This window comes from Anastrepha obliqua, chromosome 2 (genome assembly GCF_027943255.1).
Source record: "Anastrepha obliqua isolate idAnaObli1 chromosome 2, idAnaObli1_1.0, whole genome shotgun sequence".
Classification (NCBI taxonomy): Eukaryota; Metazoa; Arthropoda; class Insecta; order Diptera; family Tephritidae; genus Anastrepha; species Anastrepha obliqua.
In genome coordinates, this window is record NC_072893.1 from 104,741,582 (window position 1) to 104,755,100 (window position 13,519).

General features: G+C 35.6%; 1 protein-coding gene across 1 annotated transcript; it reads left to right on the top strand.

Moving 5' to 3' along the window:
* Nucleotides 1-355: 355 nt before the first annotated feature.
* Nucleotides 356-12,204, top strand: LOC129238011 (general odorant-binding protein 19a-like). The gene is made up of 4 exons (XM_054873038.1): nt 356-424; nt 3,145-3,223; nt 11,822-11,913; nt 12,007-12,204. Exons 1-4 carry the CDS (start codon nt 356-358, stop codon nt 12,202-12,204), a joined length of 438 nt encoding a protein of 145 aa, XP_054729013.1.
* The last annotated feature ends 1,315 nt before the right edge of the window (nt 12,205-13,519 follow it).

Genomic DNA, 13,519 nt, shown 5'->3' on the forward strand with positions numbered 1-13,519 from the left:
ATACTGTGTAGATATGTATGTATGTGTGTTTTGTAATAGTCTAGAATTTGCTCACTTCATTTCCACGTTTTTTTTCGTTTGTTTTGTAGGTGATTGACCTAATGATGAGCTGATTAATTATTTTTTGTGATTTTCTTTTTAATCAGACTCCGTTCTCAGACAATTTTTAATTGACTTGCACCCGTTAATTTAGCATTTTATAATTTTTGGTTGTCATTCGTGCGAGTAATTGCCAAAAATTCCTGATATATTAAAACAGAATTTCCAACTCTTTTTCAGTTTCAATTGAATTTTATTGGTGGTGTGTGCGGCATTCTTCTTTTTAAGCTTTTAAGAATCAGTTAAATTATATAAAATGAATTATTCTAAAGTTTTGCTAACATCTTTCATTGCGCTTTTTTACGCTTATCCAGCTTTCGCAGGCGTAAGTTGGAAAATTCTGTGGCTGATCAAGAATTTCTATTTTAGGGTTAAAGTACTCGTACCCATCAAAGGCAAATATTTTAAGCCAAAATTGCTAAGAGGCAGGTCAATTAAATGGTAAAAGAGTTAAGTGAATAAAGAAATTACTATTCAACAACAAACCGCTTTGAATTAAAATTTACGCGTTTACACAATATACTCGTACAGCAGACTGAAAACTTCCTAATCCGGTGTGAAATGGCGTTGGTTTTAAGCAAGAGGTTTCAAATATATTTTTTAACGAAATTCGCCCTAAATCTGCTGAAGTTAAATACTACATTTGTAAATATTGAAACTGAATGCATTGAAATTAAAAATTTTATAAAAAGTGTTAGGGAAGTATAATAAATACAGATATGTATGTATATCGCTCATTTACTTCAATTGTGCCATAATCCAAAAAACCAAATTTTGTGGAGAAAAAGGTTTAGATTAATCTAACTATTCATTGCGGCAGAGCTTGCATTAGGCAATTCGCAAGAAAGCTAAGATCTGTAGCTAGGCTATTCATGCCCAAGAAAACTGGTCAACAAATGTGTTTTTGGTCAACTGGCGAGTCGAAGGATCTGCTCAATTGTATAATGCTCTTTCCTGAAACCGATGCTTCAAATTCATGTTTTAAATTATTTGTTTGCGTTCAATAACAACCAGCAGAAAAAATGTGCGTAATCATTTATTAGCTGAAGGTAGTTCAGAGCTTCATTTAATACGGATCGCCAAAAATTAGAGAGATTTATATGTGGAGTTCATGCTTGAGTTTACTAGTTTGTAATGAAGATTCTTCTCTCGAAAATAGTCATAATGACAGAATACAAGATTCTCCAAATTGTAGTAGAAAAATTAGAGTAACTTTGCCGTGACGTATAATAAATACAAATGAGATGTGTGAGATATACGAAGAGAGTGTCAAAATAGCGAAAGTTTTAGGTTTTTGCCAACAAGGCAGTTATCAACGGGTGAGCCATATAGCGTTTGCTTTTTGAACCACCTGTTTTTTTGAGAATGGTAACACAAATTACATGTCAAATGTGTTCATAATTTACTTAAAGGTTTGACATTTACGAAATGGGACGCTATACGCTTGAACAAAATTGGGAAGTATTGAAAACCTATTTCCAAAGTGGTGAGTCTTCTACTCAAACTGTGAAAAATTTGAAAAAAAAATTAAAAAAAAAAAAAGATTTGCCAACAAGACAGTTTGTGGATCAATTTGTTAATCGTGTTCGTGAAAGTGGATCGTTAATGGATAAAACAACACGTGAACGCACTGTAGGTACACCCGAAAACATTGCTGCTGTAGCCGAAAATGTGCGTGAACATCCAACAACCTCAACTCGTCATCATTGAACATTTCACGCACTTCTTTGAGGTTACAGTAAATGGCGAGCGTTACCGTGACATTGTTTCTAAAAATTGAAGAGGATGACATGGACGACACTTGGTTTCAACAGGATGGTGCCACTTGTCACACTGCCAAAGTTACTATACCCTCGAACTTTTGACTACCGTTTTTGAAAACCGAATAATCCGCCGAAATTCCGATATCAATTCTCCGCCTCGGAGCTGTGATTTAAGCCCGTTGAACTATTTTTTGTGAGGAGCCGTTAAGGACAAATGCTATGCGAACCATCCAGAGACGATTGATGCTTTAAAACACGAAATCGAGGTTGCCATTCATGAAATTGGAGCCCAAACAATCGAAAATGTGCTTAAAAATTGGGTTGATCGATTGGCCGACTGCAAGGCCAGTCGTGGCAGCCATTTACACGATATTATTTTTCATTCATAAATAACAATGTTCAATCTTCAAATTAAAAAAAAAAGTTCGAAAAATATTGACTAGTTTTTTTTTTATAGCCAAATCATAAAGCAAATTTTACATGGCCCACCCTATACAAAAGATTTACAATTTGTTTGCTAACCAAAATCCAAAAATTACGTTAGCTCAACTGCTGATTCTGTTATAGTCAAGTGTGGAAGGTTTTGAGGAGAGGTTATAGCTGAATGAACAAGAATGATAGAATGCAAGACTAGGTATACCTTCCCAAGGGGCGTGACGGAAACATAATCAAACAAAAAGAAGAGCAAAAGTTAGCGAAAGCAAGTGACAAACATAAGAAATTACCCACACAAATATAAATTGTTGGCACGGCACCGCGTTTAAGTAAGCGCTTTTGGTACGAAAAACGAACAAAAAACTGCATTTGGAGTTTTTGTGTTCGTTCGTGATTTCACAATTTCGCAACATTTATCGCAACAATATATCGAGAAAACCGGCCTTAAAATATTGAATTAACGAATTTTGTTAATAGATTTTGCTTAGAATTTTTGCTACAGTGCAGGAGAACTGCTGGCGATAATTTCTGCGTACTTATCTCAAATTAAAATTTTTTGGACTATGATACTCGTACTCTTCCTGCAAATGAGTGATATTTACATGTACAAGACCTGCAAGAGCATATAAAATTTATAAACAATCATGTAAATTTATTAAGCCAGGTTTTTGCTTATTGTGGCGATTCCTAACGGAAGTGAAACTACTTGGGCTTTAAAAAAGTAATTAAAAACGGATGCTCATTTTTTGACTTTAATTTACTTTTTTGTTTCTAGTTCGGTTTTTAAATCTAATGTTATCGATTTTTATTTCATTTTTCATTTTGCATTTTTAAAACTTTTTTTCAGGTCACTGAGGCACAAATGTGGACCACAGCCAAATTAATGCGAGATGTGTGTTTGCCAAGATTTCCAAAAATTTCTATAGGTAAAATCATATTTTAATATTATTTTTTTTACCTACTATTTTTGGTAGAAGAACATTTCACTTTGTTCAATTGAAAAAGGCAGACCCGAAAATTACTTAATATAATATTTTATATGGCTTTCCTTGGCTTATGAAAAGTAACTTCTGCTCAAATATGAACGAGACGGTATCAATAAAACGGACCGCGGATGGCATATGACAAAAATAATTTTTTTGTTTTTTGGTAGGACTGTTATAAGCTTACATGGCAAATTTCAGCGTGATATGTCACATAGTTTGTTTTCTGTGCTACTGTAAACAAGTCAAGCTCGAGTGTGTTCTTCGAATTTAACGATGGAAATTCAAGTTGAACAAAGAATTTGTTTGAAATTTTGTTAGAAGGCTTCAGACGCCTTAAAAATGTTGCAGACAACCTATGGAGACTCTGCTCTATCGCGTGCACGTGTTTTCCAGTGGTACAAATCGTTCAAAGAGGGCCGTACATCGGTTGAAAACCTGCCTCATGAACGTCGTCCAGAAACATCAGTAAACGACGAAAACATCGGAAAATTAAAGGAAATTGTGCTTGAAAATCGCACAAATCGCAAAATCGGTTAACGCTGAATATTATTTAGACGTTTTAAAGCGTTTGCGCGAGAACATTCGTCTTAAAAGAAGGAATTGTGGGACAACAAGTCATGGTTCTTGCATCACGATAATGCACCAGCTCACACATCACGCCTTGTTCGCGATTATTTGAACAAAAATAATGTTAATATCATTCCGCAAGCACCGTATTCGCCTGATATGGCTCCATGTGACTTTTTCCTGTTTCCCAAGCTCAACACATTTGAGACAATTGAAGTCATAAAAGAGAATTCGAAGAACACACTCGAGCTTGACTTGTTTACAGTAGCACAGAAAACAAACTATGTGACATATCACGCTGAAATTTGCCATGTAAGCTTATAACAGTCCTACCAAAAAACAAAAAAATTATTTTTGCCCTATGTCATCCGCGGACCGTTTTATTGATACCGTCTCGTTCATATTTGAGTAGAAGCTATGGTACATACAACGCGCTTTTCAAGACATAAAATACGGCAATTAAAGCTCTAGAATATTTGTTTTTTGATTTCGTTCATAATTAGTTATTATCCCTACAGCACTTCACGTGAATCTTACATCTTTCGAAATAGTGTTTGTTGTCTTCTTTCTTCGGCAAAGCTCTACTACTTTCTCTTCACACCTTAAACGAACTCAAATTTTATTAATTTTTAACGCAAGTTTCAACTTAGGAAAAAGTTAGTCATCTCACAATGCAAGATCCCGCATGTTCGGTGTGCTGTACTTGGCTAGAACCCTTTTGGGTTCAGTTTTTCGATTAATTGGCATTTTTTGTTCCAGTTTTAAAGTTTACCGATCTTAGAAACCACAAAAAACTAGCCAAGTGTTTGCGTTGGCGGTGACCTTTTAAATTCGAAGGTGTTATTTCAAATTTTACCAACACGCCACATATCTTACAAGTGATTTCTTTGTTGGTATTTGTTGTGAAATACGAGTATAGCCGCAGAGAACTTAAGTCGCCATAATTCTAATAGTTTTGAATGACATTTTGTTCTACTTAACAGTTAAAACCACTATTCAAAATCGGTAGATAAGCCAAAAAACAAAACTGCCATACAAATTAAGTCTTCTCCCGAATACATACAAAATAATTATGGGCATGTACAAACCCAAATTTGTTTTCGGTTTAGAGCGGGGAAAAAAATATTAACACCCGAAAAAAAAACATTTAAAAAGTGGATTAATCAAATAAAAAAACGGGTTTTAGAAACAGCGATCTTTATGGAACATTCCTATCTATTCTCAGGCGATGCATGCCTTGATGGAGTACCAATGACTTTTTCTTTCAAAATTCGGGTCGTTCAGCTCCTTTTTGGTTAGCCGAGTTCAGCCAGATCAGCAAGATAGGTATTTTGAATACTTTGGAATAAGAATGCACTGACAACAAAAAAAAAAAACAGTTAACATTTTCATCTCTCTAGACCGGTGAAATAAACAACAAAAGACTATTGCGATCGAAGGCTATGGCTATATTGAGTTGCGTACAGTTGGTCTAGTCTTCTATTGGGTGTTTTATAGTTGCATGAGAATTATCGATATCGATAACTATGGTTTAACAGCCGAGAATGATAAACTGTGTTTACATTTCTGTTCAATAAGGTTTGTGAAGTCATCATGAATCGTTTAACGCTAGAACAAGGCTTCAAAAATGTGGAAATTTACTTTGAAAAAATAAAAAATAAAACAAATAAATCTGTTCACGAAGTTCATAGAGCGAAGTGATATAGAAGACGCTAAAATGTCGATTTGTCTCGTTTTCAGTTTATTGGAAAATTTGACATAAAGATCTTGGCTTACGTGTTTATAAATACAGCTCATGCAAGAATTGAAGCCAAATTACCATCGGTCGCGTCGCATTTTTGCTGATTGGGCTTATTTAGACTTATTATTCAGATATGTAAAAAAAGTATTTAAATATTATATTATATACCAGATTATAATAAAAAAATTCAATCCAACAGTATTTCTGTTTTGTATATACTGTATTATAATTTAAAATTCTCAAGCTCTTAAAAACACCCGGTTCTCTGGAAGTGGGTGCTATAGTATGCCGATTACAGTATTGCAGGCAAAATCTACACTTTCTTCTAAGCAAAATTAAAATTTGAACAGGCTGCTGAAAATTTCGCCATTCTCTTTTACTGTTTTTTGTAACCACTTCTCAAAGTTGGTTTATATATCGTCCCCTAAGTATTAAAATAGCCTATAAATCGACAATGGAGAATCCAAAAATTCAATAAAAAAATAATAGCCTATGAGCACATAGGCTATTGTTATACTAGGGGACGATATATACAGGACATATCCTATTTCCTTTGTACCACGTCTGAAGGAATTTTGAATTTCAGTAAGCTCATTTATATTCTTACACAAAGAGAAATGGCAAGTTGCAATAGACAAAACTTCGCCTTCAGAGTCACGCTGTGGCCGAGCAGAATGAATATGTTTGGGGGGTGTTGGAAGAGTAAATGATATATCACATAGGTACTTTTCAAAATCGCATTTCTACAGTTTTACTATACATATATGTATATACATATGCATATATGTATATATAAATACTGAATATCTCTGCCAAATTTCTGGCAAAAAAATTATGCTATAATACATGAGCTGAAAAGTCCCGGGCCTAACACATAGATGGCACTAGATTTACAGCACTGCATCCAGTCCTCTGTTTTAATTTTTAGCTGGTGCCATTAATGCTTAGAACAAGGAATTTAACAACGTTTTTTCTTTTTCCCTGAAGGTGTCTTAAGTGATGGAGGGCGCCATATTGAGATACAGAACGCCGTTTAGATCGCAATCACTCTATGTTTTCATACTACCCAACCTCCTACTTTTACTTTATCTTTTATGACTGGCGAGGTATGAAAGGTTCCAACAAAAATATTCAATGGTCACATAGGCTGACTTCTTAAATGAATATATACATCCACTTCAATCCACTCCACTTAATGAAATACGTCGATTGTAATATTAAGTTAAGTTGTGTGTTCCAAATTGAATATTCCCATAATAGTGTAAGCTAGTTTGAGTATTTTTAGAACAATAATTTTTTGGTCTGAAATCCGAAGATTTTTCTTTTGCTTAGCAAATGAGATAATTAATTATTGACGTGATAACGTCTTATAATTCGATTTAACAGGCTGCACGCACGAAAAAATGTGCCGTTACCTTGCTCATTAGTGTTACCTTGATCATTTGTCGTTACCTTGCTCATTGCCGTTACCTTGAATGAACTGCAAGCGAAAGCGCGGAACGAACGACAAAGCAAACAAAGCAAACGAACGGCAACGTTCGACATCTTGCTCTCTCCTACTTAAGTGAGCGTATATGTGTATGTACATATATGCGCATATGTACATATATAAATTCACGTATTTGTATTTGCATATGCCTTCTTATTGATTATTATTAATTTGATTCACTTGAAGAATTTAAAATAAAATCAAGTTTGTTAATAATACCTGTTGTTTTAATGTTATTATTATTTTTTGATGTGATAACGTCTTATAATTCCATGTAGCCATAACAGCATGTTATGTTATGTTATGATATGTTATGTTATGTTATGTTATGTTATGTTATGTTATGTTATGTTATGTTATGTTATGTTATGTTATGTTATGTTAAAGTATATTATGTTATGTTAATGTTAACTCATTCTCTATATCCATACAAAATCAAACAAATAAAATTAAAATTTTCTTTTGAAAAATGCAACCATTCAATCAGTATTTTCTTATGACGTTATCACGTTAAACTATCGTCAGTAAACCGACTTTACAGACAACCTCTTTTTATTGTCTTTTTTTAATTGTTAAAAATTCTCAAACTTTCTAGCTAGATTTTATTTTATGCTAATACTTATTACGGTTTCTAGCAAACAAAAATTTTAAGTTGTATCTATTTTGTCTGTCTGGTTTGGCCCTACGCTCCACCTGGAATGAAAGGAATTCATATATTGGGTAGTCGAAAAAGTCTTTTCGTATTTCTAATCAAACTTCAACTCATTTTTTTATATTTATAGTGAACTTTATTAAACCAAATATGTACCATTTTGGTTGACCACTTTTTGCCATTTTTCTTCTAGAGACATTATTCCATCAGTGTAAAACTTTTGTGGTTTCTCGTCGAAAAACTGCGACAAGTAATTTTCACAGGCTTCTCTTGAAGCCAACTTTACTCCATTAAGGGAGTTTTGCATTGACCGAAACAAATGGTAGTCCGATGGTGCAAGATCAAGGCTATATGGTGGATGCATCAAAACTTCCCAGCCAAGCTCACCCAGTTTTTGCCGAGTCATCATAGATGTGTGTGGCCTAGCGTTGTCCTGATGGAAGACGACGCCCTTTCTGCTGATCAGTTCTGGCCGTTTTTTTCGATTGCTTGTTTCAATCTCATCAGTTGTTGACAGTAAAGTGTAGAATCATTCGTTCGAGCAGGCTGGAGCAGCTCATAGTGGATGATTCCTTTCCAATCCCACCAAACACACAGCATAACCTTTCGAGGCGTCAATCCTGGCTTTGCGACCATTTTTTGAGCTTCACCACCCTTGCATCAAGATCTTTTTCGCACATTATTGTCGTATTTGATCCACTTTTCATCTCCTGTTACCATTCGCTTCAGAAATCTGATTTCATTTCGTTTCAGCAAAGAATCGCAGATGTTAATTCGGTCCATTAAATTTTTCACAGACAATTCATGTGGTACCCAAGCATCGAGCTTCTTTTTGTAACCAGCCTTTTTTAAATTGATCAAAACCGTTTGATGATGACTGTTTAGTGCCTTGGCGATGTCATGGCAGCTTATGTGACGGTCCTGGTCAATCTTTTCCATAATTTCATTGACTTTTTCAACGATAGGTGCATCTTTCACATCGAATGGACGGCAGTCAGCATCATGGACAGAAAAATCTCATTTTATAGCAAAAAGCGACATTGACTTTAACTTTTTAACATATATGGACATGTTTGAAGGTTTTAATAAAGGGTTTTTCAATAAGGGCGGGTAGCCGTTTGCTGTGTGGCACGTAGCGCCGTCCTACTGGAACCACATGTCGTCTAGGTCCATATGGCTCAATATGAGAAATTGGTTATCATCGTTGATAAGAAATTGGTTATCATCGTTGTGTAGCGCTCGCTGTTGACGGTGACCGCCTCACCAACGTCGTTTTCAAAAAAGTACGGACCAATGACGCCGCCGGCCCAAAATCCACACCAAACGGTAACTTTTTGAGGATGCATTATCACCTGGTGAACCTCGTGTGGATTGGTGTCGTCCCATATACGGCAATTTTGTATGTTAACACAGCCATTCATTCAAAAATGCGCCTCGTCACTAAAGATGATTTTTCGCCCAAAACTGGGGTTCTCTTCCAAACGATTCGAAGCCCAGTCAGCGAACAAACGGCGTTGTCTGTGGTCATCAACTTTGAGCTCCTGGGTTAGTTGGATCTTGTACGGGTGTAGGCCCAAGTCCCGACGCAAAATTCGCCAAGTTGAAGTCTGCAAAAGCCAAGTTCTTGTGCACGGCGAGGAATAGACTGCCTCGGGTTCTGCTGTACACTTTCACGGACCGCGGCAATGTTCTCGGCTGATCTTGCGTTCCTTGAACGTACGGGTGTTGGCTGATTGTTTACTGACCCGGTCGTCTCAAATTTGGCCGCCAAACGTTGAAGAGTCGACTTTGAAGGGCTACCACGTCTACCGAAAAATGGGCGCAATGCGCGCAAGGTATAATAATAAAGTTTGATAATAAAGTTTTATCATTTGAACGTGCTGTTCAATCGTGTAACTTGACATGAAGATTTGGCATAAGCAACTGAATAATAAACAAAAGATTTGACAGATGTCACCAAAACAAAATGGCTGCCACAGGGCGCCAAAATCGACCCGCGTCAATTGAAAAACCCTTTATAAAAAGCAATACATATACTTGTAAGTCTCTGTTGTTAAAAGTTTCACTGGCTTAAGTAGTTTCAGCTTTCAGCTTTCAACCAGTTCTGCTTAAGTTGCTTGAGATTAAAGGATATATGAACTTCTTTCAACCACAAAGTCCATTTGTTTACTTTTTAAGGTTTTTTTGATAGATATTTTTCCAACATACATACCTTAAATTATTTGATCAGATATGTACACCCTAAAGTATTATTAAATGGGTATAAACTTAACTATTGCTTTTGGTTTTGTTACTAATGACATAATATTTAAGTAATTTATTATTTATTAAATACGAGGGGTGCATTTTATATGTCGGGGTTTGGCAACCCTGGTGTTGCAATCTGGCAACTGACAGCTGTATCGCAAAGTTTGACATTTTTTGGCTTTTACGTACTCAGAACGTTTTGAAATACCAGCGCTATTTGTATTGTTTACAGTAACTTAAAAGATTCATCTCGGTCCAAAAATGGAATTAAATCGTGAACATTTTCGTGCGATTATTTTTTACAACTTTCGATGTGGATTAACTCAGCAACATTGCATGGATGAACTTAATTCATTTTTTGGCGATGAAGCTCCATCAAGGACCAGTGTTTATCGATGGTATGGTGAATTCAATCGTGGTCGTAGTTCACTCCAAGACGAATTTCGTGAAGGTCGTCCAAAATCAGTTGTTGTTCCGAAAACCATTGATGCTGTGCGCGAACTGACGAACTGATATTGCAAGATCGTCATGTGACCTATCGTGAGATTGAGACAATCTTAGGCATTAGTGGGACCAGCATACATTCAATATTGCATAAACATTTGACTGTCAAAAAAATTTGTTCGCGTTGGATCCCACACAATTTGTCAATCGCTCAAAATTTGTCAAAGGCTCGTGTCGATTGGTCGAAGGAAATGCTCAAAAAATACGATCGCGGTGCTTCGAAACACGTCTATGACATCAGACATCGTGACAGGTGATGAATCATGGATTTACACGTATGAGCCCGAAAGTAAACAGCAGTCGACTGTATGGGTATTTCAAGATGAGCCAAATCCAACAAAAGTTGTTCGCGCACGAAGTACTTCCTAGCAAATGATCGCCTGTTTTTTCGGAAAAACTGGACATGTCGCAACCGTACCACTAGAACAACGCAGAACAGTAAATTCTGAGTGGTACACAACCATTTGTTTGCCAGTTGTCTTCCAAGAAATTAGAAAAACCAATCGCCAAAGACGAATCACTCTTCACCAGGACAATGCGAGCTCTCACACATCGGCTCAAACAACAGCATTTTTGAGCACCCAAAACATCGAATTAATGGGTCATCCGCCGTATAGTCCTGACTTGGCACCGAATGACTTCTTTATATTCCCGTACGTAAAAAACAAACTGAGAGGTCAACGTTTTTCGACACCTGAAGAACGGTTGCGGCATTCAGAATGCATGTTTTGGAGGTACCTCATTCAGAGTGGCAAAAGTGCTTCGACAATTGGTTCAAACGCATGCAAAAGTGTATAGATCTTCATGGAGAATATTTTGAAAAACAATAAAGTGATTTTCGATGATTAAAATTTGTTTTTGTTCTCTAATCCCGACATATAAAAGGCACCCCTCGTAGTAGGAGAGGTTCCAAAATTTTTTTCATTTAATTTTTTTCGAGATAAGCAAAAAATATAAAATTTTTAATTCGCAGGACTAATCCCGGGAGAACGGGGTTCTAATAACTGAATCCCGAAAATCCTAGAATTGTAAAAATTGGCATTCCTAGTATTCATGGTTGCCTGCTGGAGTTAAAGTCCCAAGAAAAGGGATTCTGAAATTTAAAAAAAAAAAAAAATGTAAATAAAGTATTTTTTGAGGGGTTTTATGAAATACTGAAGACCGTCATCAATCAGTCTATAATATTTTCCTCATCGCTGTCATGCAATTACCTTCAGAGTTCAAATTAAATTCTAAAGAGCTTTAATAATCACATTTCGCCTTGTAAAAACTGTTTATGTAGTCCTAACATTTGCTCTAACTGTATAAAAATGTAACTAAAGTAGAAATGTTTTTCAGAACTGGCCGACCAATTGCGTGATGGCAATATACCGGACAACAACAAAGATGTAAAATGCTACATTAATTGCGTTTTAGAAATGATGCAAACGGTAATGTACTAACAACAGTTGCTTACATATATTAATTTAGATTTAACAGATAACTGTTTTTTTTCGAACCACAATTATTCTATTACAACGTAGATGAAAAAGGGAAAATTTCTGTACGAGGCCTCGTTAAAGCAGGTGGATTTAATATTGCCCGATAACTATAAGGATGATTACCGCGCCGGATTGATGAAATGCAAGGATGCCAGTGTGGGCATAAAAAACAATTGTGAATCGGCGTACACAATTCTAAAATGTTTGCGTGGTGAGATTACAAAATTTATATTCCCTTAAAATATATGTAAAAATAATATTGTTGGAAGAAATGTGCAAGAACGTTGATCAAATATTACTAGTTGAACAAATAGTTGCGTTTTAATTAGCTTCCCAGTGGTTGACAATTGTAATAATGTCTGTTGAAATCAGGTGTGAGATCAGATCATTTGTGAAAGCCTAGGCAAGAGTTTTTACTTGATTTTGGAGAAAGCATTTCCGCGGCCGCAGTAGCCGAATGAGTTGGTGTGTGATTACCGTCGGTGGTGCCATGAAAGCCTCCGATTGTATTTCGGCCATGAAAAATATCCTCATAAAAATCCATTTGATAAAACTTGATAGAAGGGAGAGCACGATCAAATATCTGTACGCACCAATTATATAAATTTGGTATAAACATCCATCTAATGAAGTGGTTAAAATAATTGTGTTTGCTTCTTTTGAAATTTGTTCGAAACCATTTGAATGATAGTTGGTTTATCTTCAACGGTAATAATTATAACATTTTAAACTCTAAAGCAAGTACTTCATTCCTCCTCCAAATCTGGCATACCTAGATCTGGCGCATCGTGTTTGCATTCCAACAACTCTTATTACGCTTTTCTGAGACTGAATTCTTCGTTTAAACCACTCAGATTTGATGGTTTTCATCTAAATTGCTTTTGAGGAAATGTATAGGGTCCGCCATATAACTTTACGAAATTAAAAATGCTATAAAAAAGAAACTACTCAATATTTTTCCAAACTGTTTTTTTATTTTGAAGTACAATCCTTCCGCTTAATGATGGAACACAACTTCATTCACATGGCTGCCTCGGCTTTGTACGGCGTCATACGGCGAGTTATTTTTAAAAACTCGTATGATAAAGGAATTTCGCAGCTCTACTTCAAGCATGTGAACTGGCAATCAATCACACCATCTATCAAAATACTGTAAGGTCTCGTTTGTGGACTATTGTTATGCGATTTTGAAGTTGTGCGGTTTGTATTTTATACGAAAATTTCTTGGACAATCATAGCAAAGTTTAATTATCGATTACATTGTCAGAAAAGAAAGAGCCACACAACACGGTAAGTTTGTGAAAGCGCGAGAGTTTGTGAAAATCCATCGCCTTTACCGTAAATATATGTATGGTAATATATATTGCAGAGACAGTCTCTGCTGATGATGAAGGTGATTGGAACCACTTCGCAAATGGTGCAAACCATTATCAGATAGCGATTAGATGAATAAAAAATTTAAAACTCTATGGCTTTTCAATAAAACAAAATGAATTAAGTTTGAATACAACTTTATTTTAAGCTTTTATATGAAATTCTTTCAGACATTCGAAAT